The 27,791-nt window shown below is 40.1% G+C and overlaps 1 protein-coding gene across 1 annotated transcript; it reads right to left on the reverse strand.

Annotated features, from left to right (window-relative positions):
• Positions 1-4,883: 4,883 nt before the first annotated feature.
• Positions 4,884-25,825, reverse strand: LOC134530384 (AP-5 complex subunit zeta-1-like). The gene is made up of 12 exons (XM_063365159.1): positions 25,598-25,825; positions 24,975-25,331; positions 23,832-24,034; positions 22,988-23,190; positions 21,852-22,026; positions 20,657-20,916; positions 18,370-18,569; positions 17,211-17,420; positions 15,769-15,939; positions 13,164-13,299; positions 6,698-6,846; positions 4,884-5,222 (listed from the first exon to the last, which is right to left on the reverse strand). The coding sequence occupies exons 1-12, from the start codon at positions 25,630-25,632 to the stop codon at positions 5,138-5,140; spliced, it is 2,184 nt and encodes a 727-aa protein (XP_063221229.1). The 5' UTR covers positions 25,633-25,825; the 3' UTR covers positions 4,884-5,137.
• Positions 25,826-27,791: the final 1,966 nt, after the last annotated feature.

Consider the following 27,791-nt stretch of genomic DNA (forward strand, 5'->3'; position numbering starts at 1 on the left):
TCCCGGGTAAGGCATGGGTGTACCATACATATTCTGATATTTGAAAACGAGTTGAAATTGAGATTCACACTGAAAATAATGACCCTTTGGCTGTTGGTGAAAGCTGTAGGCCGCATTAAAATAATAATATATATATATATATATATATATATATATATATAAATATATATATATATTGACGACAGTCGTCGTACCCTCCCAGATGCAGAGGCCGTACCCTGGCCACCGACGCCGACGCGGGCCTGAGGGAGTCTGTTTCCCCAGTGAACCATCAGTGTAGTGCATCGGCCAGGGAAGCACCCGCGTGCGCCCTAGCATGCCAGTGGCTTCCTTAGTGTTACGAATAATGTGTTGTATATATATTTTTCAAATGATCGTGAACCTCCTCAGTAAGTGTGTAAATAATGTAACCGTAATGTATTAATAATTGTGTAAATAATCTTGTAATTTTCTCAAATGTCTCGCAGTGTTAATATGTAATCGCGGCCTGGCGCTCGTCCGCGTCGCGAGGGGTGGCGCTCTCCCACGCCGGCCGATTTCTCCTCCCCTCCCCCGCGGCCCACGGGCGACGGCCCGCGGGCGGGCGGGGAAAGGAAGTGTAGCTCAGGACTCGTTTAGCGGCAGACGTGCACGCCGCTCCGCGCTGATCGCGAGGCGCATCTACCGAGCTCGCGGTCCGGCGACAGCGCCACTGTACGGGTTGTTGCGGCAGCTGAGCTGCCTTCGCTGTGCCGCTCACACGATTGAGTTTACGAGTTACGAGTTACGAGTTACGACACGAGTCGAACATCATAGGACGCGTAAGCATAGTTACGCACCGCCGAACCTTCGTCGTCATTACGAGTCTGTTACGTAAAGAACCGCGCACGTGTCACGCGCCTTTGTGGAGCAACTTTCTATCAGGAACTTTGTCACGTGGGAGGATTTCTAGTTCGTGTCGAGACGAGTTGGTTGCACGAAACGGTCTTCGGGAGTCCGGGTCTTCGTGGGAAGGGCGCTCACCTCGCAACGGATCCGCCAGGCCGCGGCAGGCTCTCAGGATTACAATAAAAGGGGCTCGTGGAACTGTTAACATCGAGTGGTCCTTTAAAAACTACCTATCATTCTTCCTCCTCACCTCACCCTCCCTCCAGGTCCCGTATTCCCCGGTCCCAGCCACGTTGGCCTGGACCCACACCTCTCCGACGAGAGCAGTACGGGCACAACAGGAATTTCTAGTAAACGGGGAAATAGGGACCAGAAGCCGAGGGACGTCATTATATATATATATATATATATATATATATATATATATATATATATATGTGTGTGTGTGTGTTACCTTCGGTGACGACTTTAAACTCTACGAGCGCACCTTGCGCGTCGACTCGCTCGCTTGTCACTCGCTGAGCGAGTGCCCCAAAAAGGAAAGTCTGCCCTCAGCCCTCCCGACCTCCAGGGGGCATATGCCTTAACCTGAGACATCTAAATTTGAAGAGCAGCTTTCCACAATTTACTCGCCGAGCGAGTCCCTACTCGCTCACTGCGAGTTCTGTTAGCGAGTTTGTACATCTTGCGTCTAAGGCTAATTCCACCTCTTACTTACGGTAACCAGCGAATAAGTCCCAAACCACAAAAATACGTTGAAGTTCGACTTACAGTGGTAGATATTTTCTAAGTCCCACTTCAAACTCGGGCGTCACTACAGTCTCGTGAGGCGTGGTTGAAGCATGCGGGAAAACGTCCGCGAGACGTCCCTGGTGTAGAGTTGTTGGATCTCGGCTCTCCCTCATAGTCGGTCTTGTTTCGCAGCGGTCCCAGAATCTTCTAAGTTCCAACTCGTCCTCGGGCGTCGTGGTGTCGTCGTGTGACGTGACGTAGCGGATGGTGGCTGTGTTGATATCTTCGGAGCGGTGGTATAAGCTTTATCAGGAGACCCCTACTTATATTCGGAGAAATGAAAATGACATCATTCGTATCCAATCGCGGACCTCGGCGGATGACCGCATCAGCGCCCAATAGCCATTCGCTTGGCTGTTGCTAAGCATGTGGCCACCAGCGATTCTCTTGTAGCTATAGGAGTTGTCAATACCTGAGTGTTATACAACCCTCTTGACTTGACCGTTTCGCAGATGTCCTGCCGTTTAGGGGCAAAATCGTTAGGTAGGGGTAACCTACCATAACACGCTCTTGGGTTTTTGAATTTTAAAATCACAAGCGGGTTCAGCTTATTGCTTCAATTCATGCTGCAGAAGAGGACAGTGAGGCGTTCCTTACTCCTCTTCCCTCCTCTACATGGGTCCCCCTTCACAAGTGTCAGCTCTGGAAGCAAGTTTAAAAACATTACCATTTTGTTGGCATTGTATTCATCTTGGTAGGGCCTCAGAATACTGTGCAGTGTCTGCAACCAGTTTTCCACCGAGACCTTGGGAACAGAATTACTTTTGCCGTGGATTTTATAGGTACTGATGTTATGGCGGCTCTTCAATCTTTCCAGCCACATTTTGGAGGCCTTGAAGTTTAAACCTATTCTCAAGGCAAAAAGTCGGCCTTCTGTTAAATCATTAACCCACTAACTGGTACACCTTGCACTTTGTTCTGGATGAACCAATCAACTACTTCATTTTCCAAATCAGAAAAATTTTAACATTTAAGGCTTTTCTACTTTATGTTATGACCCTCCAACCGCACAGCATTAATCATTGAATTCTTGCTGCTCCAGAACATAGACAGTATCGACTATGACTTTCGACACCTAACCTTCTTTAATTTTCTAAATTATTTCATACTTTTGTTATATCATAAATTTTTTTTATAAACAAAGTGTTGTCAAGTCCACGTTATTTTTAAATTGAATGTCTGATGCCTTAACTTCAGTATTTATTAACAGTAAATGGCTATCACATGGGCTTTAAAAATATTTATTTTACCGGAATTGACTATACAACATTGTGTGGTCTTCTGGCTTTTGTTGCATGCGTGGTGGTGATGGGGGTTAGGTGTGTTGGAAAGGATGTTGACCAGTTTATCACGAGGAAGATTGTAGGAGAGAAGGGAATGTTGAAATATTAAAATAGGGGAGACAAGATGGTTTAGGTCTATGGGAGGGATGAAATCTAGTCTTGAAGAATGTAAAGCAGGAGTGTGGTTTAATTGGTTTTGTTGAATTAGTAATAAATCTATACAAATTTATAGTGATTTATTATTTGAAACATTGGTAGTGTTTGATATCTGCAAATCTTCATTAGTAACCAAAACTTTTCCATGCATTTATACAAATATTATAAAATTAAATTTCACTATTACATGCATTCTTATGTAGCCACATTTACCCTTTGAGGGCGTACCGGTGTTGAGGTTGGAATATCGGTGGAAATTAATGGGCGCCACCACGTGAGTGGGCACGTGGACCCGGCTGGAAAACTCTAACTCAGGGCGTTACGTGGCCCGTGTGCGGCGAGATATTAGCCCTCCTGATTTTTTACGCAACACCTGTCCCTAACTAAGCACGCTCTCAGCGTCGAGCACGGTCCTAATTATTGCAGTGGGCTCTCAGGGCGTCCCACACGCCGCTGACCAGGTTAAGGACCCACGTGGCCCCCCGAACACAAAACACGTGACTCAGTTAATTGGTTTTTATTTACTCACGGTACACGTCCTTACACGATCCACCGTTGATACAGCTATAAAACGCCCCAGGCACGAATCAAATTAGGTGAGGAGGCGAACCACGCACGTGGCCGCCTCAAGCCGTTACTTAATACACAGATGATAGAAAACTCCGGAGAGTAAATAATTCTTAATGAAGCAGTCTCTCCGACCGAGAGTGGCCCCGAGGATAAAAAGAAAACGATTTGAATAAATTAATTTACAGAACTACTTCTCGGTGAAACAACGGTGATGTCCTCCGGGTGTCTGCAGAGACGTCCGCTCTTGGCCGGCTGTAGAAGGAGACTGGGAAGAGACCAGGGCTTGCGGGAGGCAACATGGCGCCCTTCGCGCCGAACACAATTACCGTTACAACTTAGCTATGGCGTGCCCCGGGTTACTATTGAAAAATACATAAATCCTTTTACAAAAATTAGTACATTACATCCATGCCCAGACCGTCTGTAATAATTACTTATATGATAGAAAATGGTTCAAATGAAGTTGCATGCTAGTTCCTCCGTCGCCCGCTAGGGAGCGTCCTTGTTCGTGCTTGCACTTATTAAATAACAAAACATCATGAATTAGTTAATTAAAAGACACTCACATACATAGCCGTCGTGGCACTATTTTGGGGCGAAAGAAAAGGATTACAATATTAATTAACATATTTAGGGGTGCAGCGCACTGCAGCTAAGCGCCCTCTTGCTGTAGTTCGTGGCGCGCAGTTTGAATCTCACACGGCTACGTACGTCACGACACAAATGCCGGGTAGGAAAGGTGGTGGGAAAGGGAACGGAGGATGATCAGGCTCATGGGGCGAAGCCCCGGCTGACGTCACCTTTATTTAAATTGATTCACCAAAAACATTTTTTTTCAAACAGCTGGTTTATTGACCAGTAGCTACTTATGTTACTTTTATTTGTTGTATTATTGTGTAAAAAATATTTTTAATGAAATACTATGATTTTAGTTTTACTGTGCAAAAGAAACAAGTATGGTACTTACCAAGTAATTTTTTTTGGGGGCACTCAGGTACCTGGAGTTATAATTCCTTATCTTTATATAGTTTTAAATAAATAAACATACATTGTAAATACATTTTTAAAATAACAATAAGAGATTTTTGTATCCAGGACCTTGATAAGCATTATTTGAAGAGTATAATGAAATCAAATGGAATCAAAACCATAATAGAAGAATCTCAGAATAAAATTTTAAATATGAAAAATAATAAAGGATACCTGAATCTGCACATTTTAGGAACCAACCAAAATTTATTTCAAAAACTGGTAATTTGATAAAAGAGCAACAACAAGAAAATTTTAAATGTTAGTAATATATTACATAATAATTATTATTATCATGAGAACAAATAAAAAATACTGTTTTTATTACATTATTTACAACAATTTACATATTCAGTTATTTTTTTGGACAAAACTTTGCAGTGACATAAGAAAATGTGTTATGTCCTGTTTCAAAGTTTAATTATGAATTTATTCATTCACTACGTGTTCAGCTGAGTAATGGTCCTTATTACTGCTGTCATTCCTGGAATTTCTGCGTGAGATGAAAGAACTGATGATGCAATCCTGAAAGCAAACATAAATTCTCTGTAACAAGGAGTAACACAGAATTGGAAAAATTGGGCACTTTAGACAACTGCTAATGCAAACTTTACGACAACAGCTAAGCTCAGTTTATGTAAGTAATTCTAAAAATTATATATATATATACACACACACACACACACACACACACACACACACACACACACACACACACACACACACACACACACACACACACACACACACACACACACACACACACACACACACACACACACACACATATAAAAACAATATAAAATCTTTTAAATATTTATTATTTAGATATGAAGTTGTAAATCATAACCAAAGGTTTTATGGATAATGTCAGATAGTTAATGTTTATTCATAAAAACTGTGTGGTCTGGTAAAGAAATCTCATAACCCGTCTGTGCACATTCCAATTTTCACTTTCATAGATTTCATAGGTTCACCTCTAAATGAAAATTAATATTTTCTTGTAGAATATGACAAAAATAATAATTAAATATATATAAAATGTAATTAAATTTGACAAATACACAATATCTGCCACTTGGTAAATTTAACAAAAAGTTTTAAAAATTCTTTTATACAAAACTGGAATGTTAACAGCAATGTTGTTTATTTTCAACATCATCCTACATTCGACTATTTACTATTTGAAGGAATCCTATATTCGAGACTCCAGTATGACTGAATGGATGTAATACTAACAAAAAAAATAAGTTTAAATGTTTTTTTTTTTTATTTTTTCATTAGAAAGAAAAAAACTGGCTCCAAACTAGACTGTGATTTTATATAAACAAATTAATATTCATTTCATAATTAAATAATCATTTAAATCTAAAATGGTTGTTTCACTGACATTCATTAATATAATTTTTAATGAAAATCGAAAATTGATAATGTTTTGATGCTGATTGCACTACAAATATTCACACAACCCTACAGTTATTTAGGCACTGTTATAAAAATTATGAAAACTTAAGATGGTATGAAAGTTTTGTCTACTGGGACTGGTGTTTCCTGTTGTAAGCCAGTCAGTTTGAGGCTCACCATATTTAAATCACAGAAAATATACAAGTAAAAGCAAATTATGTTTAACATAATTTCCCTGAAACAAGAATTTTAATGTAGCTTTTACTATTATGGTTTTTTTATTTAATGTAGTAGGTACCACTGTAAGGTTTTTTTTTAAGATTTATACAATTTCATCAACCGCTAATGTTAAGATGAATTAAAGGAATTCAATAATTTTGAATTGATAGAAGTAATTACATGCTTGGTTATCATTAAACCCCAAACCTAGTAAAATAAATATTTCATTAACAGCCAGTATTTTAGATTTAACTCCCATTGCATAGACAGCATTTTTATAACGTTACCTATAAAACTGTGCCAAGTGATCGTGACTCACAATAAACAAGTACCGCACGTGTGTGACTGTCTGTGGCTGTGTCCACCAGGGAACTCACGTGGGGTTCCTGAGGACGGACATCAGCTCCTGGACTCGGGCGAGTACCACCTCCCTCCCCTCCTGGTCCGTGCTGGCCGGCACCTGCGCAGCAACCTTGCGCAGACACAGCATCACGCGCGGTATCAGGTCCTCGCTGCGGCTCGCCAGCTGCGAAATCAGTGCTCGCTGCGGGGGCTCGTTACGGTCCCGTGGGACTCCACAGCCCTTTGCTCCTCGGCAAAACAAGCTGGTGATGCCGGCTCGCCCACCCCACTTGCAAACATGCACGCAGGCACACAGTTGTGCTTCCTCAGGGCAGACTTTAGGTGCTAGGCCCCTCCCAGACATGGTACTTTATTAACTATTTAGCTATATTTTTACTAAATATTCCTATCCTTTATTCCCAACAAGAGACAATTATGAACATGTGAGTAGTTTTTTTATGGTAATTTAATTATGCCTTCATTGAAATTCTGGATTCTATAAACAAGTTGTTTCCTAACAACACCAGTAACATCAAGTGGGCTATATTTTCCACTTTTTGTCTTAAGTAATTTGGCACCTTTCTAAATAAAATTTTATAGCACAGGTTTTATTAAGTATTGAACATTATTTCAGCTAAGTTACAAACCAATGAAGAACGTTTCTTATAACAGAGCTCTTCCGCATGTGAAAACATGACCAACAATATCATTCTCCTTTATTAGTAAAATGAAAGTGGCCAAACATTGTTTACATGTGGTTTAATAGCACTTTGCCTGTAAGCCACCCACCCTGTGTATGCTTCCTTTGGCGACACGAGAGGTTATTATATACGCCCTTCTAAAGTTTTAATTTATTCAGAAGACATCTTGTATTAATTTTTTTTCACTAAGTGCCCAAACTACATAGGTACCGGTACATACTGTACACAAAACACTAATCTACTTTAACATGCTGTTGTCAAAATGATACAATATATTCCATGTTTTTCTGGCAGGCAAGTATATTTTCATATTAATTCCAGTTTTCCTGTGCAATTTCCAAGTACAAACTTTTTCTACCAGATTTTCCCAGGAGGAGGTATGAAGAGCAGATAGTTAAAGGAGTGCAGGAGAGAGGAGAAGAGTGAACAGATTGAAGGAGGAGGAATGGCAGGACCGAGGAAGATACGAGCAATTTCACTTTGCTGACCCGGAAGCAGCCTGGAAGCAGTTGAGGATGAGGATGACGATAATAGTGGCCATCCTGTACGTGTATGTGGCCAGGAATACTGGAAAATTTGATACTCTGAACTTAATATAGACTTCTGCGAATCCTGGTTTTTTAATTCAAATAAAATTTATCATCGACTATCAATTGTTTCATCAACGAAGAATAGTTTTCAAATAATGTTTAAACATACAATGAAAGTATTTTTTATTCTAATTTCACAGGAGATTAAGAAAAAATTAATGCAAAATAAACTCTCGCCAGTCCGTGGCCCGAGAATCCGAAGTTCTCAGAAATCCGGGGTATTTCCGAAGTGACATGATCGTTACTGTTTAGATGTATGTATCACTATTCTCAGTGGATGATAAGAGCGACGCTCACTGATATTTATAGCGCGGTAAAAGGCTCTGAACTGGCGCGCAGTCATCTCGTTCCCGTCAGATAACTGTGAAATTTGAGCGGTGACCGTAACATTATATGGCGGGAAAATAAAGATAAAGGTGTAATGCCTTTTCCTCTGGTGCTTTCAAGAAATTTTTTAACGGTTTTTTACACCTAAAACTTCAAAACCATGCCTTTTAGCCATTTTAACTCCTCTTAATCCGATATAAAAAAAAACAGTTGGGCATTAGCAAATTCTTAAATGCTTTTCGTAAACAGACTCCAGTCGGATATTTAGAGTAGGTTGGAAATAGCGTAGGTTTTCCTGAAGCTCTGGGCACCGTGTGTCAGTGTGTGAAACATGTTGCCAGTGACAAGTTTCCTAGCTGTGCGCGGCACACGACTGTAGTTGTCATGCGTCACACGCCGGGAATGCTGGCCGGAGGGAAGGTGAGTATAGTTCATTTGCGGTAAAAATAAATACTCTAACCGCCCTGCTAAATTTTTCCATTAAAGAAATTTTGAAGTTTCAGAGATTTTCCAGCAGAAATAATGTTCTGTAACTAACAAACAAATTGTATCAAAAAATTAACGGTAAATGGCTGCCGTGGGGGGCCTTAAAAAAATGTTCATTTTACCGGGAATGGACTATACAACCTGGCTTTCGTCGCATGCAGTGTGGAGTAGGGGAGGAAGGATGTTGACAGTTTCACACGCAGAAAATGGCTAGAGGGCTGGAGAGAGGGAGAGAGATGGTTTGTTGTCTGGGAGGGAGAGGTAAGCCGTATGACGTCATGCATCCGCTGCCTTTGCAGCCGCCAGCCTGTCTAGACGAGATTCTCGCACTCCCACTTACGTCGCACAAGCTACTGCTGCCGTGTTTTTAAACGGACTGTCCAATTTTTTTTCTCTTCTTATACGAACATTAGTAAGTGCACTATAAACCAACACAAATATATGCTGCATGTTAAATAATAGCTTTGTATAAGCTTTTATTGTGAGTTTTACCATTTTTTCCCCGATTATTTTTGTTTTGTGCCAAAATTTCAGATTTTTTGATGGTTCTAGTGTACAATTAACTAATGATTTTTTTTTTTATTTCTCCCGTTTCTCTTTAGTTTAACTGGACTGGCCGTGTGTCTGTGAGGGAGTGGCCTTGAGTCTCTTGCCAGTTACGTATCGCTTCTCTCTCCCGCCCCTCCTAAATTCACTTCCCCTTATCAAGGGGCTTCCCGTTTCAGCGCACGCCACATTGCTACGCCTAGCTCTTTCACATCAAAGTGCGACTTCGGGTGCCATTAATTTAATTTAAGATGACTTTAAATTACTTTTTACACAATTTACTACCAACTTGAACAAATGGGTGTGTTAAATTTAATCAGGCCAGGCTGTAAATTTTCAGGAAAAAAAATTTCTCGGGTGCTTCATTTACTATGAATGGACTATACTGGTATTGCTTACGTACCATTCTGTTAACTTCTCAAGTGTCTTGTTTATTATGACGTCCTGTGGTAGTATTACATGTTCATTGACTACCATCTTATCTTTTAGAATTTTTTTTTGTATTTTAATGAAAATTTTTCAAAAATCCGAAGTTTTCAAAAATCCGAAGGTCATAAATCCCCGACACCCACGGATTTGCGAGAGTTTACTGTACAATAAAATTTAAAAGACAGAAACAAATATGGAACTAGAACAGAGTACATAGTGTAAAATGCAAGAAAATCAAAAACGTGGCACTATTTTAAAACTGAAAATTGTTTTGTTGATCCAACTGATTATATAAATAAAAATAGAAAATATAAACTATTTTTTAATTGAAATCTAGATTACTTGTCGCATATAATATGTATGTGTTATTTGCGGAAAACAAATATGTACAAATTTCACCATTAATCTTCTCGCCTACATTGATGTTTAATGTTAAACACTTTTCATAAGATTATTTTGCTAACAAGTCTCATTTGCTATATCTATCACTTATCATATCAGTAACGAATAACCACAAAAATTATTTGATTTTAAATGTCAAATTGAATATCAAATGATTAACTAATATCAAATATTTTTCGAATACTTGCAGACCCCAACTTAATAGACATATATTGTTTCACATTTTTATAAAAAAATTCTATCGCAAATACAAAAAAAGTCAGTCCTGTCAGTTTTGTTATATAGAGGTCTTGCAGTATAATCCACATACGCACATACAAATGCAAGCTTTGTATAGTGAGGGCCAAACATCTTGAAGTGTCAGTGGTGCACGAGGAACATGAGAGATAAGTGAAACAGGAGAAGTAGGGGAAGAAGGAAACATGTATCCCTTGGAGTGCAGCCAAGGAATTTGAAAAATATCCTTGGTCAAGGCGTTTTCTTCTAGTGTTACACCTGTGCAAAATGTGTTGACCATGTAGAGCTTAGTGAGCATGTAGATACATGCACAAGCATGATTCCGATGGTTAATGTTTAGAACAAATGATGCGTAACCGGGCCACTAAGAGTCAGCATTATTTGGTTCCATATTTGGCTCTGCCTGTCTGTCCAAAGCAACGCAAGTTCATTGAAATATGTAGCTCAGCTCGAGAGGTGTTTGGCCTGCAAAGTGTTTTCTTAAACATTTAAAGATTATTGGTGTCATTACATGCATCAATAAACTGTACAATCACTTGAACAGAAAAAAAAAATTGGAGTGGGTAGAAGTGAGGGCGACTACCACTATGTTTTTTCATAAATTTGATTCAAGTTCCAAAGTGCGAGATTGTGATTTTCTGATTCCTCTGGGTTGTCCACATCCATTGATTCTATATTCAATGTGTTATTGTTGGGTTGGGCCAACGTAAAAGGCTGCAGCACCCGAGGCATCATATTTTGTCCCGCACACTCACCACTTTAGGCCGCCTGGGCCTATTCCATTTAATTTTCCTGGGCTTCTTTCTTTCTTAATCGATAGCGCCTACATCTTTCAGCATTGGAAAGTCTAGGTGGCCGGTTAGAAAGGGGTGTCACTTGTTGCTTCTTCAATTTCTTCACTTTTGGTTAAGGCATTATTCCTTGCTGCTTGCGTAAAAAAATATTGAGCACAAAATATTAAAGTATTTAAAAATTTAAAAAAAAAAAGTAGTTCATACTCTCACGTAAAGAATAAAAGTTGTTTGGAGCAAATCAGCCAAGTACTTTTGTTGCTAGCTTGCTTGCGACTAAACGCTAGCCGCACCTACAGAGCAGGCTTTAAGATGGTATAGTTATTATTAGCCTCGAGTGTATAGTTTAGTCGTAGCTCGTAGGCATTTCAAAGTAACTTATTTTCGTGTCGCCAAGATTATGACACCCCCCCCCCCCCCCCCCCACCCCAACCCACCGTACAAAACATAAGATGTTTATAGAATTCACGTAAAAATATTTTGGCTATTTTTAAGTTATCACTGTTGACTTATGCCGGACATTCATTACATGCACAAACAATTTTCAGTTTCAATGTTTCTAGGTCATTTATCAATGCTCATAACAATTCATCTGAATTGGTAGTATTCAGTACAAAATACATTTACATTCATTTTTCTATTGATTGAAATTACCTTACAAAAGTATTTCTAACATTATCTAGCACAAAATAGAATGCAGAGATAATCAAGATTGTTGCTGAGATTACATCAACTGTACCAAAATTCTGATAGGGTACCGTATCCATCATATCCTTTTCAACTTTCCAGATAGAGCATTGAACCTACCTAACCCTACATAATCTTATCCTGCTTCTTAACAACACTAGAAGTAGGGAAAAGATTATATGGTAACTCGCGATTAAACCGAAAAGTGTTTCAATAAACCATATAACACAAAAATGCAAGTTAATACACCATTGAGCATTGAAATGCAACTAAAATCATAAAATTAATCAGCATTATTAATAAAAATTTAAATCAAATCACAAAACCCTAAAATTTTGATATAATAAATTCAATTAATGTGATTTACAAGCAGGAAATTTGTACCAAAATTATGTAGTAAATAGATTGGAAAATTTTATAGTTTTTTTTATCTTCCAACTGTTAAAAGTAAGTAACTCATTTTTACAATAAGGCGTTGGTACATTTTTCAAATACATAAATACTTGCAAATTTATTTTTATTGTTCTGAGTATTGAAACTTGCCTATTAAAAATTAGTATATTGCAAAAATGCAATATATAATAGCCAAAATTATGTCACATTTGTTTAGTAATATGTATTAACAAATCAACAGAATTCCAAAAATAATAAAAACAATTACAACAAAATCTCCTGTTTTAAAAACGAAATTAGCCTAAAAATAAAAACACGTAATCTTATCCCTAACTATAAGACAATTTTTAATTCACCAAATACAGCGAAAGGTCTTTAATCCGGTATGGTCAGGACCATGGTCACGTTGGATCAGTGATTTTGCCAGTCTAGAAGATTAATATAGTTTTAACAGGAATAACAAAATAATTTACTCTACAATGGTATTATAAAATGTTATAAGCTGCTCGATGGAATCTATCCTTATAATGTGAAATTTTACCAGCTGGAAAACAGGAAACACTGACTAAAATGGAAACCGACAGTAGCGATAAACTCGGAGCAAACTACATATGCTGGTAGCACAGCAATGTGACCTGATGGCAAAGTCGACAGCCGGAAACCACCCAAACAAGCTCAATTGGTGCCAGATTAAAGACCTTTAATTGCATGAGGCTACAAAAATCGAACAAAATTTTTACTTTGTTTATCTTTCACCTTTAACAGAAAATTTCATCACATTTGAGTTTGAGTCAAAAATAATATAATCCCGAATTCTTCAAATGAACGCCGAGGAAACTGCCTGGCTGGTTCAGACATCGAACATCAAATGAAAACCACAGTTCCTGGGGCGAGGGACATGAAAGGACTGACCTTGGCCAGCGCTGAGCACATGACGCTGAGCAGTCTGCAAGACACGGGCTGGCTCGGCAGCTTGCTGAGGCTCTCGTACAGGCAGCACTCCACGCACTCGTAGTAGCTCTCCAGGGCTTTGTGGCTGCACCGCTCGCTGCCGTGTCAGCAAACATATCCATCACCACTGACATATACGTACTATGCTTTCACATTACAGTAGAACCTCGTTAATACGTGATGGTCGGGACCGAGATAATCACGGATTACCGAATTTCACGGACTAGCGATTAAAAGCCCGGAAGGTCTTGTCAAGCTTCTCAGACACCGGCGAGAAGGTTAAGGCCAAGGATATGTGACATAACATCTTCCGAGGCTTACTGCGCCTTGGCAGCAGATGGATAAAAAATAGTAAACTTCCCATTATTCGTGTTAATTGGAACCCGCCGATGCCCAGATAATTTAAATCCTGTAAAAAAAAAATAAACCCGGATAATCCGTTCACACGAATTAGTGTCTCAAATATGGCACTGCCTAGCCATTAGTTCACGGTCATTTACAATAGGCGAAGAGAGAAAGATAAGATCATGCTGACCTTGCACACATAAATTTTTGGTAGCCCCACCCCCCCGTCCGGCCGAATGCCATCCAGACACGTCACTCACCAGGCACCTGCCGTGTGTTGGCGGGCGGAAAAGTAATTCAGCAGCACGTGAAACAACATTCAAACAAACGGGAGACGGGAAGCAGAAGTCAGGACATCCCCCTCAAGTTTAAAGAGTGACAAATGTGACAGCTGAAAGGGGGGCGACACAGTGTTGCAGTGTTTGCCGGCCGCCGGCCCGTGTGACGTTAATTTTAAGCGCTGACAATTTTTACTTCTATTTTTTTTCTGCACTTTTAAACCGTCCCGGATTATTCGAATCCCGGATTAGTGCATCACGGATTAACGAGGTTCCGATGTATTTATCAAGAAATTAGCAGGGTTAGCAAAGTAATGCTCAATTTAATGGGACATAGGTATTTTATTACGATGTGAAATGACAGGAAAATGAAACCAAAGCATATTAAATGAAGACAAAAATTGTTTTGTGAAGCTATACCACCATCAACAAAAGTGGCAGAAGAGACACCCTGAAATTTGTTTTATGTATCTTAGGTGTTCTGCATCATTAACCATGCCTTACATTCATGTGATGAAAGTCTTGGATTTAATTCCAAACATTAACACGATTAATTTACAAGCAATGAAATGAGTCAATACTGAACATCCAAGTGGTTTGGGGACTGTTAATAAACACGTGACATAAAACTTTATTTGAAAAAAAAAAAAATGATAATCTTAGAACTGAACACATACTTTAATTTATCATCTAACCATGAAAGCTACGTCAGTTCTTAATACAGTAATTAGTAATTGGGAAAGAACACATCATGTTACAAATTTAAATTCAACGTACTACCTAAATCTCCAATAGGATGTTAAGTAGTATTAGATAGTTACTATCCTAATCTTACCCCTTAACCTCCTTTTGGTATCATTAGAGACAAGAATATGTGGTAAATTGAAATAAAACTATAAAACCGAAATGACATTGAAAAGCATGTAAATCACCATATAACACCAAAATTCAAATTAATACACCACAAAGCACCAAAATGTAATTAACATCATGAAACTAATCAGTATTTTCAATCAAATAATAATGAAAAATACGTATTATTTTAAGTAGTAAATTCAATGAAATTAATTTATTTTGCAAAAACAATTTAGGAAAAGCATACTTCTTTTTAGACATTCAAGAATTATTATCATATTTACCTGCGTATGGATCACAGATTTTATGCAGAGTTTTTTTGTTTAATGAAAAGTATTGCAACCCATGTGCGAAAAGTCCATTTTGGGTAAAAAAAAAAAAATTAATCTGCATTGGCCTGCCTGCCACCCGCTCGACCTGCCAATCAAGTATTGGAAGGAAAAAAAATTGGTTATCTGTAAAGTTGGTTTACGGACGATAGTTTAACGTGACGTCTTAACAAAACATTGGTGAAATGATTGCATACTTTTATGAATAAAACTGAATAATTTTTATTGAATTATCACTATTTTGTATGGATACAAAGGAGTGAAATGAAATCAACAATTTAATTGATAAATTTACTTTTATTTGCACTCATTAATTCAAATATGTTAATTACTTTAACGAAGAGATTATTTTAACTATAACTTTCATACCTGTTTGCTATTTAACTTCTTCCAATCTGTGTTATTCTGTTAAGGATAGGACGATGATAGGAAAAGTAGTAAACGAATGGGAGTGTTTCAAGTTTAATGTGCCTCGAAAAAGTCAAATCGATGGTTGTTCCAATCGAGTGGAAGAGAGATATATGCGGCGCAAGCGTACAATGAGCATAACGGGACACAGTGTAATGGGATAACTTGCGTAACGGGACAACTTGCATAACGGGATACTTTTCCGTGCATGCAGCTGGCGTTCATCGATTTATTAGACGTTGTCACGTCAAAAGTATTTCATATAAAGAATGTTTCCGCATGTTACAGTTGTATCCACACGCGTACTAGTACTCTCTAACCTACGAGATGTGGGAAACCACCCACAGCTACCTGAGGCCGGGTGCAACGTATTCTCCAGCCAGCCACATGAGGTGAGTGTAGAGGTCGCACGACGAGGCGGCGTTGCCGAGCACAGACAGGAACGCCACTATCTCGGTCTGCGCCACGAACACGACGTCTGGGCACAGCCGGACCAACTCGAGCACGTGCCGTGACACCAGCCTGCAGGCGAATGGTCAGCGGGTTTTCTCGGTGGCACTCCATTTCCTCCACCCGTGCATTCTGTCAATGCTCCATTAGAATTTCATCACCACTGATTTCGATGAGATGCTAACCTCGAACTATTTAGTTTCCCCAGTAAGGAATGACATTTGCCATCATGGTTGATAAAGTTGCTTTGATGATGACTACAAAGTTTGCATTGCAGAAACTACAATATAAACAAATAGGAAGAGCATTTTATCCCTTTCTAGAAATACAGCTCTAACCAATTAGGAAGCACATGCAAACCATATAAGGATATTTAAAGATATGGAAATTCTCAGAAGCTTAGTAAACCACAGCTAACCTGAAGATGTCAACTGCAAATTATTATTTGTACCACTATACCAATCCCCTTAAAAAGTAGGGTGTTCCGATACCTGATACTGGCATCAGATGATATTCGGCTCTCAGATCATGCAAAGGTATTGCCACAGGTAACAGAGATATTTAATATATATATATATATATATATATATATATATATATATATATATATATATATATATATATACACACACATATACATATAAATATACATATATATATAAATATACACACACATATATATATATATACACACACATATATACACACAGGATTTTTTTTTATATTTTTGCTATGTTTATTTGACATAGTTTTAATAATATTATACGTATATTTATTTAATTATTCAAATATATATTTTATCATTGTTTGACTATCTATATAAATAAAAATGTAAATGCTCGTTTTTACAAACAGCTAATCTCTGAAAGTTCTTCACCGATTGCTTTGAAATTTGAAACAATGTTGCATTAGTATACGCGCATGTTTTAATATAGTAAAAAAAAAAAAAAAGAGCGTGTGAAACTTAGTACATGTGATAGAAGTGAAACTTATTTTCCATTTAACCAGACTGAACCACAACAATCGCGTAGCCAGTACAGCTAGTAAGTAAATTATAAATGAAGATGTTCAGCTGATAAATAAGTGATGAACAATGCTTAACAAACTTGCTTCTGGATTTATAATAAAAATAGATGTTCTCGAACATATTCGTAAGAAATTATGTTTCAATTATTTATTCATTAAGTGCGGGGCAGTAGTTGGAGATGTTGATTGTGGTATCAGGTATCGGTGGTGGTATCGGAGCAGCTTGGAACATGAAAGGCAGGCTCCAAACCGCGCGGGTACCGGGGACCGAGGTCTCGCTCCTCGCCACACGAGCACACGAGGAGCTGGACACCCACTTGTTGACGGCGGCGTGGTAGCCGGGGGCGCGGTAGAGCAGCGCCAGGCGGTCCAGGATGGCGGCCAGCAGCTGCGACGTGGCGCCGAGATCCGCGCGCTCCTGCACCGCGTCGAGGAACACACCCAGAAGCAGGGGCGCCACCTGACTGCTCGCCGCCACCAGCGCGTGGCTCGACACGCCCTCCATCAGCTTCAGGTACGCCCGCACACTGCGCACCGTACCACTCTCTGCTGCGCCGCTCGCTCAAACTGCCCGTCACTCACTACAAGTTATGAAAGGATAGAAAGAAGTATTTAACAACGGAGACACACCACAACGCAGACAACTACAAAACTGCTGTGTACCACAACGCTGAATTACCACAACGCCGAAATACACTAACGCCGAAAAATGTCATTGCAGGACTGCCACAAAGGTTAGGTTAGGTTAGACTAGGTTCGGTTAGGCTAGGTTAGGCTAGGCTAGGCTAGGATAGGCTAGGTTAAGTTAGGTTAGGTTATATTACGCTAGGTTAGGTTAGGTTAGGTAAGGTTAGGTTTGATTGTGGTGTTTGGGCGTTAAGGTACATTAAAGAAACACACACAAATTCATTTAGTTGTTATTTCGGCGTTGTGGTACACAGCAGTTTTCTAGCTGTCGGCGTTGTGGTCAATTTTGACATTAGGTGTTATGGTATTTCGGCGTTGTGGTAACGAACCTTTAACAACTATAGTACACATACATACTGATTTGACTGTATTTAAAGGCCGTAGAAAAAATTATGTAAATAAGGGAAAGTGAAAATGCTGAAGAAAACACTAAATTTTATGTCACTTAATTTAATACCATTCGAAAAACCCATTGAACACATACATTTGACAATCTCTGCAATCTTTTTAAACTCCAAATCCTTGGATTGTACTAAATTTGAAATAAGTATACATATTAAAAAAGAAAAGGAATTTTTTTTAAGTATGTTATTTTGACAAATAAAGTTTTGGGCTGTCTTCTTTTATGAGAGGGATATAAAACAAAAAAAAAAAAATTAAATTCAATGAGTAAATTTTAACTAAATCATTCCATCAAAAATTAAAACTATACCAGCTAGCTGCGGTGTGAGTGTAGAATGAAGTGGGATGGACGCTGGAAACGAACAGAGAAGGGAATCGGGCCCACACCTGGGGGCGTCGCCGAGGCTGCTCTCCCGGCGGAGCATGTAGGAGTACGCTGGCTGGTGCTCCGAGGAGCGCACACTCTCCAGCAGCTCACCCCAGGCGGCGCTGGCCGCTCGCGCTGGCTCTAGCTGGAGGGCTACCGGGGCCTGGTGGAGCAGCAGCGTGGCAGACAGCAGCGGCAGATCCACCAGGCTGCTCCACACCTGCGGGACCTCACGCTCCTCACCTCAACTAGTCTCGACTGTTACCATTAACTAAGCTCAACGTCTCGTTGACAATACGATCTTAACAGGAACATTGGGAAAAAGAGACAGCCGTGGCTTACGGTAAGGAACCAACCATCCCAGTGTTGCTCGGAGTGATTTCGACAAACTGTAGAAAACCAAAATCAGGAATGGCATGACCGTGATTCCAATGGAGTGAGAGTTGAAAGTCTTGCCACCTTGCCACCTGAGCCACCTCGCTCTATACTTCTCAACGAACATTTTCTTTCAGTCTGAAGGTGTTTTAAAATAATAAATTACTTGTTTCAATATCAGAAACGGAATCAGGCTAGTCACGTTTACGACTTGGTCTCAATGTCATATTGATTTTTTTCATCATCTCATCATTAGTTTTATTTTTTTAGTGAGTTTTCTATAGTTTTTAACACAATATCTCTTTTGCATTTGTTGTTTTGTGACAAATATTTTCAAGTGTGTTATGATGGGTGTAAAAAATTGTACAAGAGATAATAATTATGTATTATGAACAATTGCACAACATTTTACAGATATGGTAGTAAACTTATTAAATATCTGTTGTAAATATATGTGAGAGAACAACAAATGAAAGAGAGGTACTGTGTTAAAATTTCAGTTTTAGCCCTTAAGCAATAGTAATGAACTAATGACGAGAGAATGAAAAATTCAACATAGTGTGCGGGACAAAGCCTTAAGTGAAATATTGTGTAGTTGTCAAGGAAAAGGAAAAATACTATCAGAAAGCCAATTCCAAACTGCTCAGATTATCAGATTAGCTGTGATGCACCTTATAATGAACCATTTCATCGAAGAGGTCATTAGAGACGGTACAGACGGTACACAACTGAAAAGTGTTGGACTCACATTCGGTAAAGACCTAGATTTCCTGATTCTAGTCTCCCATGACTTGCCAAAATCACTCTGGGCAGATGCTGATATATGTAGTTCCTTGCAATAAGGGATGGCAGGTTCCTTACCAAACTTCCCTGACTCATCACGTATCTGTTCATCTCTCATGACAAGATGTTTAGATGGTAGTATCCTAGATTAATTTGCTTGTAATATTTTTTTAGTGCTTTAAAATACCATTTTAAATCAGTTAATAATATAACCATATTTAATTATTTATAAAGTTTTTCTAATAAAAAAGTCCGTTATTTTTTTTAACTTATAGGCAAGTTTTTATGCAGTTTAAGCATTTAGTGAAAGCATTAAAAAATATGGTATACAGTTTTGTATTAGATATTTGTATGTAGCAATCATTTTCAAATAATTTATTTTTAATAAATCACTCATTAAATCAATAAAAATTTATTTTTCCCAGCACCATAGAAATCTGAGTATTTCAGGGTATTGGAGAAAATCTAATTTTTTTTTGATTTAGGAATGCTACACTAAAATAGTTTTTAATACAAAGGCTACATTCAAATGGTTAGCCCAAATCTGTATACTAAATGATTTAATGTTTACAGTATGTGCTAGGACCGACATAAAAATAGGTCTTTAAGTTCATGAAAAAAAACATTAAATAAGGATTTGTTTGGTAGAAAAAACTTTCACGCGCCAGGTTCGGAGCTGACTGGTGGCCCTTCACGGCCACTGGAGTCACGTGCCGTATCACGTGCTGTAACACTGACGTAAGGCATGCCACGCTTGCACATGGCCGGGTTACAAGGGTCGTCGCTACCCCCTCCCCCCTCTGCTATCCGCATATCGTCCTGCCTCGGTGCCGTTATCCATCGCTGAGCGGCCTTGGGAATTCCGCGGAGTGGCAGTGTTCGGGCGTCAGGTCGGCCCGGGATGACGCGACTCGTCACGGCCGCTCTCGTCTGTTCTGTTCTGGAAAGACGACCCACGAGTACTTAAGCAGTGCCGCCGGCCTCCGTGGGAGTTCTGAGCGGATTCCGAGCGACGGGGAGTGCGACACAGAATATTAACAACACGTATGTTACAATGCGGCATGGCTGTGGACCTGATCCACTCGGGTAAGTAACGCCGAGCCGGAGTCCCGGGGCCAGCTCGGCCGGAGGGAACGGAGGGCACGGCACCTGGACGGTGTTCTCCGCGGACAGCAGGGAGGGCACCAGCTGCAGGAACTCCTCGACGAGGGTGGCCGGGTGGCAGGCCACCAGCTTCAGCAGGTTGGGGTGGAACCTCTGGAGCAGGCCCGCCCGCGACAGGCGCGGCGCCTCCTGGCACAGGAGCCGGGCCACGTCCCAAGCCGCGAGGCCCGACGAGTAGCTGCGGTACACCGTGTCGCCGAGGAACCGCTCGCACGCCTGCTGCAGCCCGTGCTCGGAGGTCCTGCCTGCAGACAGCACGGCTCGTGGCACTCCCAGGTCTCATGCACAGCCCCTGGCTCACCCACAGTGTCCACTGGATATCAAAATAAAATTTAGTGACTTTTTTTATTTTGTGTAATATCTCACAGTAATGAGATGAAAATTTTTTTTAGTAGATTAGATAACTCATGAACAAAACCATACACTAAAAGAGTACATCAGACAACTCTAATCTGATTGTGATGAATACCTAAACCCATGATGTTAAATCTGAGAAATTGCGTGCAATATGGTGTATTAAATATCAAATGGTATTATACTTACAGAAAATTGTGTAAAAATTCTTGATTTGTATGTACAATAAAAATGTTGGCCTATTTTCTTGTACAAAATTTTTGAAATTATATATGTTAACCTTTTAGTTGAGCCACTAACTATTTTTGTTTTGTTCACAGTAAATTATTCTTGATCCTACTCTTTTGAAAATAGGACACAATGATAATGATTTTTGAGCACTCGTTAGCTGATTCTGTTCAAAGTAACTCTACATCTACTCTCTTGATGCCTGACTTTTGAGACACACTGCACTATGCATTCATGCCAAAAGTAACACTTCTGAGATATGAAAGTAACAATAAATTGTTACTTGTGACAATTTTAAAATTTGAACCAAGAAGTAAGCCTTATCAGTCATCGTCCATCACTAATGTTTGTATTACAAACTGGAAGTTCATGATACAATGAACATAAATTATTATTTTTTGGCAAAATACTACAATTAGTTTCCTGTTTCAAGTTACTTCCGCGGTTGCACTGCGTCTGACATTAAGTGTTTCAGGAATTTGAAAAGCTAGAGGTTGGAGTAAAACTAGCACCGAAAAGTAGTTACCACGAACATGCACAACACATCTAATCCTAGCATTACAAATCTTGGGTACGAGGTGGCTTGCAGTAAACTCACCGAAGCGCAGGAGAAACTGCAAGGAGAGCGTCAAGACAGACACGTCTTGGTAATCGCTTCGAAACCGTGAACCAACCACAGTGTGTACCTTCTGAGCCAACGCGAGCCCTCCGGACACCCGACTGGGGTCCAGTGTTGCCACGTGGTGCATCACATCCAGTATCTCGCAAAGCACCTGTCCCGACAACAAACATTCCAGCCACCTGCTTCTACTGCCCTCAACTAGCAAAGCAATTACTGTAAGTATATACGTACAGCACATCCCTGTTAGAAGTTCCTCAAGGTACAAAGAAATTAAAACTTATTAAGAAGGAAAATTTATTTAAAGGTTATAATTTAATGTTTTAATAGGTCAGCTGCTAAATTTTTAAAATTATTAGGCTGAAAATTTTTTTAAATGGTATTTTCCTAAGAGAGTTTTATTGTGCAGATATTAGCATTACCCCTGTAATTACTGAATCTGAACTCAGTAAAGTATCACACTCCTAGAAAACTAACTTTATCTGTTTTTATAAACATTTGACTTTTTTTCTCTTGCTAAAACATTACTGTAGTATTAATTTTTAATTTCTAACAGTATAATTTAAAACCTTTAATATATTTTTTATTACACATACACCACTCTCTACATATTTTTTTCTTTGTAGCTTTTGGTGCTGAAGTCAAAATCTTGATGCCACTTACTATCCAGCCCCGCGAAGGGTCGGGAATGGTGGAAGGCACATGTTGAGGATCTGGAGTGGGAGAAAACTACCCCTCGGGGAGACGATAGAGACTGAACCCACCGAATCTGAGCTATACATGCTAACCGCTTGAACTCACATGCTCAGATTACCAAACATGTTTCGTGGGTCGTGGAAGAATTCATTACACAAACCACTTTAATGCACTCATCTCAAGAACTTTAGCTTCATGAAGTAGGCTGGACAGCATGGGAAGAGCTATGGACCAATGGTGCAGACACGTAAAATAGACAGCAGTGTTAAACTAAAAAAGGTTGAATTACAAAAAAAAATTATAATTAATAACTAAGTTTTACTTTCCAGTGTAAACTACACATATTTGATTGAATCCGCTTAATAATGCATATTTACAAACAGAAGTTCAGGAAAATGGACAAACGACGGAGAACTCACTGCTTTCTGCAACGACGCGTCATCCTCCGGGGCCTGCCCCAGGCACTGCTCCACGGCCGTGTCGCAGTACGCGCAGATCGCGTCGAGGAGCAGGGACACCTCTGAAGGAACCCGCTGCCCGGGGAGGGTCAGCTGCGCCAGCCACTCCCGCACGCTCGAGAACGCGTGGACGCTCATCAGGTGGGCGGCGGTCGGAGAGTTCACTGCACGCAGTCACATACATCACGAGCGAGTCTTCCACGCTCGCTCGTCGGTCCCACTTTTATAGTCATATCCCCTGGTGAGTCAATGTCACAATGTAGGGACAGTATGAGAACCTATCCAATATATAATTATTTAATTTTTTTTCCAGATATGTAATTCAGGTAACATAAAATTAATCATTGTTGCAGAGAAGCTATACAACCCATAAATTTATTCACACTTGACCAACTTATAAATGGCAAACAATAATTACTTTGCGATATGAGTTTTTTTTTTACTATCTCCACTTTTGATGGAATAAAAAATAATAGATATGTTCAAAACTATCACAGCCAGCATTAAACAGGTCATCAGATATAACAGCTTTAAATTTAGAAACAGGTTTTGGTTTACTTTTAAGTACCTACTTATGTACAGCATATCCCTACTTCATGTGAGGATGCTACAAATTAAAAGAACATTTACCAAGCATCTGTGGGATGACGGGCTGACAAACTAATTAGGCTATTGTAAACATTTTTAAGCTGTTAATTTGCTACTAGTGAGTAGATTAAATTATGAATCAGAAAGAAAGAACCAAAATTTGAATGCCCTAAGTACAGATATATTTGACCTGCTGCACGAAACCCGGTTCCCTCACCCGGCGACAGCACGGTGAACAGATGCTCCCCGGACCTGCCTCCCAGGCCGGCCGCGGGCGCCTGCAGCCAGCCAGCCAGCAGGCGGGTCACGCTCTCGGCATGGCGCGGCAGCACGATGCTCAGGTAGCGCGAAGCAGCACGGCCGAGGAACGCCAGCACCTTGCCTCGCTCCTCCGCGCCACGCTGCTTGTCCTCCAGCACCCTGCCGCGCAGAACGGCGAGCACGGTATGGAGGCAGGCATCAGACAAGTATGCAGCAGTCGATAGTACAGCCAATTGCTATCCATGTATCAACTTGGCAGCTGTTTGTTTCAAATGCATCACCTGTATTGCCCTTTATTTTTAATAATGACTTAATTATAATTTAATAATGCCTTTAAAAATAGCTTTTCAAGAGCAAATTTTAATTTGTAAAGACATAATGCGTTAAAGAATGTTATTTCTATTACTACATATGCCCATATATGTTGAGGACAACATTCACAGGAATTGAATCATTGTCAGAAAATAGTTGATTCAAATGAAAACATCTGACCGCTAAATTGGTCACTCATTCCGAATCAGACATAATTGAACAGCTGTATACTTGCCTTAACTATATATATAATACAAATGTACTATTGTTAGCAGGATGTTTAACACAACTGCAGGCCATTGGTAATTCTATCATACTTTTTCTATGTTAAACACAAGAGTTCCCTTCACATATGTCTGTAATAGAAACTGTTACATGATTTAAAATAGTAAAAAAAAAATCCCTATAATAGACTCAAACAATTTTTATATTTAAAGCAGTTTTCACAAAATAAATAATTAAAGTTTCTAGCACACAGTGAAAACATACTTGTATAGTTTACACGTTTGTATCCTTAATATTTTATCTACAAAGTTATATTTATTTGCAGAAAGTATTTTTCTGGGAGGGAATACAACACAGTTACAATGGGAAAATGTAACAGTATTATTTATCAAGACATTACTATTTACAGGAAGAAAAAAAATTATTTGGAAAGGATAAATATTAACTACGTAATCTGGTCCCAACAAAATAAATATGTTCTACAATATTTTAAAAGCCATATCCAGCAATTAAGAGAGCTGCTGTTCTTAGTGCACCAGAGCTCATGGTGAAAGGGACCCACATGATCAGTTTGTCGATGGCGGACGGCTCCAGCAATGGCACCAGCCCGCCCACAAGCAGGGCATCCAGCATGTGGACGAGAGCCACCGAGTCCTCAGACAGGCCGGCGGCGTCTACCAGGCTCGTCTCCAGGTACGGGCCGAGCTCCTCGAATATCTGCGCTATCACGTTCTTCATCTTCTTGGTGCGACCTTTGGCGGAGAGGGCGGCCAACAGCGCGGCGCAGGCACCGGGGTCGGCGGGCGGGAACCGGGGACCGTGCAAGTGGGACATGAGCAGGTCGCGCAGGTACTCCCCTTTCACCCCGCTGCGCAGGACGTGCTGCCAGGTGTCGCTGATGACCCGCTCGGGGACATTCCTGTACAGCCACAGAGCACAACACTGCTTTCCACGGTGCCTAGTTCGACTGGAATCCACGTGTTGTTTCTCACCTGACGCAGGTTCGACGCACATGGGATGAAGCTGGCATTCCTTGGATTCTAGATTCAACAACTCCAGAAGCGACGCTAACCCATCCTTCCCCATTTGCCAATTCTACGGTCTCTACAACTGCTACAACTTCTTTTCCAACATTCAACATGATTCCTTTCTCAACTTAGCTTTAAAAAAATGTTTTGCTTTTACCTGTAACGCTTGATAACATCTGTACACTTAGCCATGGCTCCATCAGTCTAACGAGCAAAATTACACAATATATAAAGCAGAAGGCTGTAACTTCAACAGTTTATACTGCTCGTTGGTTTATACCAACAACTTGTGTTGACACATCGTGTTGTTGATAAACAAACATACTTAAAGATATTTAGCTTGATAATGTTGATAACCCTGTTTGACACAAATTCCATAGATTATAAATATTATAGACCAATTTTCACATATACAAATTATTTAATATAAATTTCGGGAATGTCAAAGCTTAATATTTAATGGGGGGTAAAAGGCAAAATAGACACCATGTTGGATTCAACAAATTGTTGCTTTAAGAAATTGTTTCCTTTAATTTTTAAAAATTGTTCTTCTTTAAGACATACATTTTTAAATTTTATAACAAAGTGTCTATTGAGATTTTTATTACAGTTGTAGTCAGTTACAAGAATTAATTAAATACGAAATGCTAATGTCATCATGGGAAAAACGAATTGTAGAACACATTCATTATAACTTCAGGGATTTCATTCGTTAGTGGTACGAATTTCAAAGGGTGGTAGGTATTGACGTCGACCCAAGTGTCTCCCCGGCTCCTTTAGGCCGTTATGCCTCGTCAGCGCCCTCTCTTGCAAAATTGGTGCAACGATAGTGTAGTGCTGTGCGACGTGTGTTTTCTTTCAGGGATTTGACTGTTATGTTATTGTATATCTTTTGTTCTTAATTAATTGTAATTAATTTTCATTTGAATTTTTACTTAATTTTCATAGTTGTATTTGTTCACCGGGCGCCTAGGCCGTGGTTTCCGCCTGTGGCCAATCCGCATGTTCCGCAGGCTCGTGAAGAAGGGGGAGACATGGGCGCTCGGGCCCGCCGGGCGGAGTGGGAGAGTAGTCGTCATCCTGGCACGAGAGGCAGCAGTCGCGGGAGAGACGTCGCTCCGCGCTGGTGAGAGAGGACTTGACTGTGCGTGGTGTCTACAGTAGTCTTGAGCTGTGCTGTGCGGGAGTTAACCATAGTTTTCAGTCGCGTTTTAGACACAGCCATTTTTCGCGCAAGTTTCAATGCGAGTCTAGTGAGTCGTGAACTATTGAAGTGGAATTTAGCCGTCGCTAGCATAGTTTTTCATACGTGTCTCCCCAGACACTGTTTTGTATAGTTTGTCAGTCATCGGGTTGAACGCGAGTCATTGTGTATATAAGTCATTGCTGCTTTGTTTTATCCTAGAGACTAGGTCAGTTTAGTATTTGCTGGAATAGGGACAAACAGATCTTGTGACGTCTTCCCCATCATTTTCCTCCAGGCTAAGTAAGCCGTGTTTAGCATCGCCTATAGTAAGAAAGAGTCTATATCGTCACGCACGGGACGTCCCGTATTTAATATAGCAAAAGTGCGCGGAACTGGGCTATGCCCTATAGAGATTGTCACAGGCGGATCCGCGGCAGCCCCATGTAAAGTGTCTACCTTGATGTGTATAAAGGACCCGGAAACTTTATTTGGACTTCTTATTTCTGGTGAGACTAGATCCCTCGGCCACACAGCACGAACCCCCTCTACCGAACCCCTGAGTAGCCGGCAACACCGGAGCAACTTTAGGGACTAGTCCCCACATGATGACAGCATAAGGCAAATTCTGCAAACTACAGACCAGTCAGCCTGATGCCTTGAGTAGGGAAAGTAATGGAGAGGCTGGTGGGCAGTTTTGTGGCGAGAGTTATGAATGATCAAGGTTGGAAGGACGATATACAGCATGGATTCAGGAGAGATTTCTCATGTGAAAAACAGATGGCAGAGTTGTTGAAAGAACTGCGGTAGAAGTAGTGAACTTTGAAAAGGCATTCTATAGAGTATCATACAAGAGGCTAACTGAGGAGGTGAAGATGTTGGTGCATGATGAGAGGGGGTTAGTTGGATAGGAGCCTTCCGGAGGGATAGAAGATAGAATGTGAAGGTGGGTGAGAATAGGTCTGAAGAGGGGTAAGTGACATCTATAGTTCCGCAAGGGAGTATGTTGAGGCCCCTGTTGTTAATGATAATGATGAATGATATTGGTGATGGAATGGAAGCCAGGATGAAAGTATTTGCAGATGATTGCGTAGTGTACAATGTGGTGGGGGAAGAGGTTTAGCTTCAAGGTGATTTGAACAGACTAGAACGATGGACAAAAGAGAAT

This window comes from Bacillus rossius, chromosome 3, assembly GCF_032445375.1.
Source record: "Bacillus rossius redtenbacheri isolate Brsri chromosome 3, Brsri_v3, whole genome shotgun sequence".
NCBI lineage: Eukaryota > Metazoa > Arthropoda > Insecta > Phasmatodea > Bacillidae > Bacillus > Bacillus rossius.

Bases quoted from the DNA above. Each gene is read 5' to 3' on its own strand.
- LOC134530384 (XM_063365159.1), bottom strand. From the start codon at position 25,632: ATGGCTAAGTGTACAGATGTTATCAAGCGTTACAG. The intron at 23,191-23,831 runs GTGAGGGAACCG...GACTGCGTGCAG, and splicing joins GTTCACCGTGCTGTCGCCGG to TGAACTCTCCGACCGCCGCC. The intron at 15,940-17,210 runs GTGGGTGTCCAG...ATTCGCCTGCAG, and splicing joins TACCACGCCGCCGTCAACAA to GCTGGTGTCACGGCACGTGC.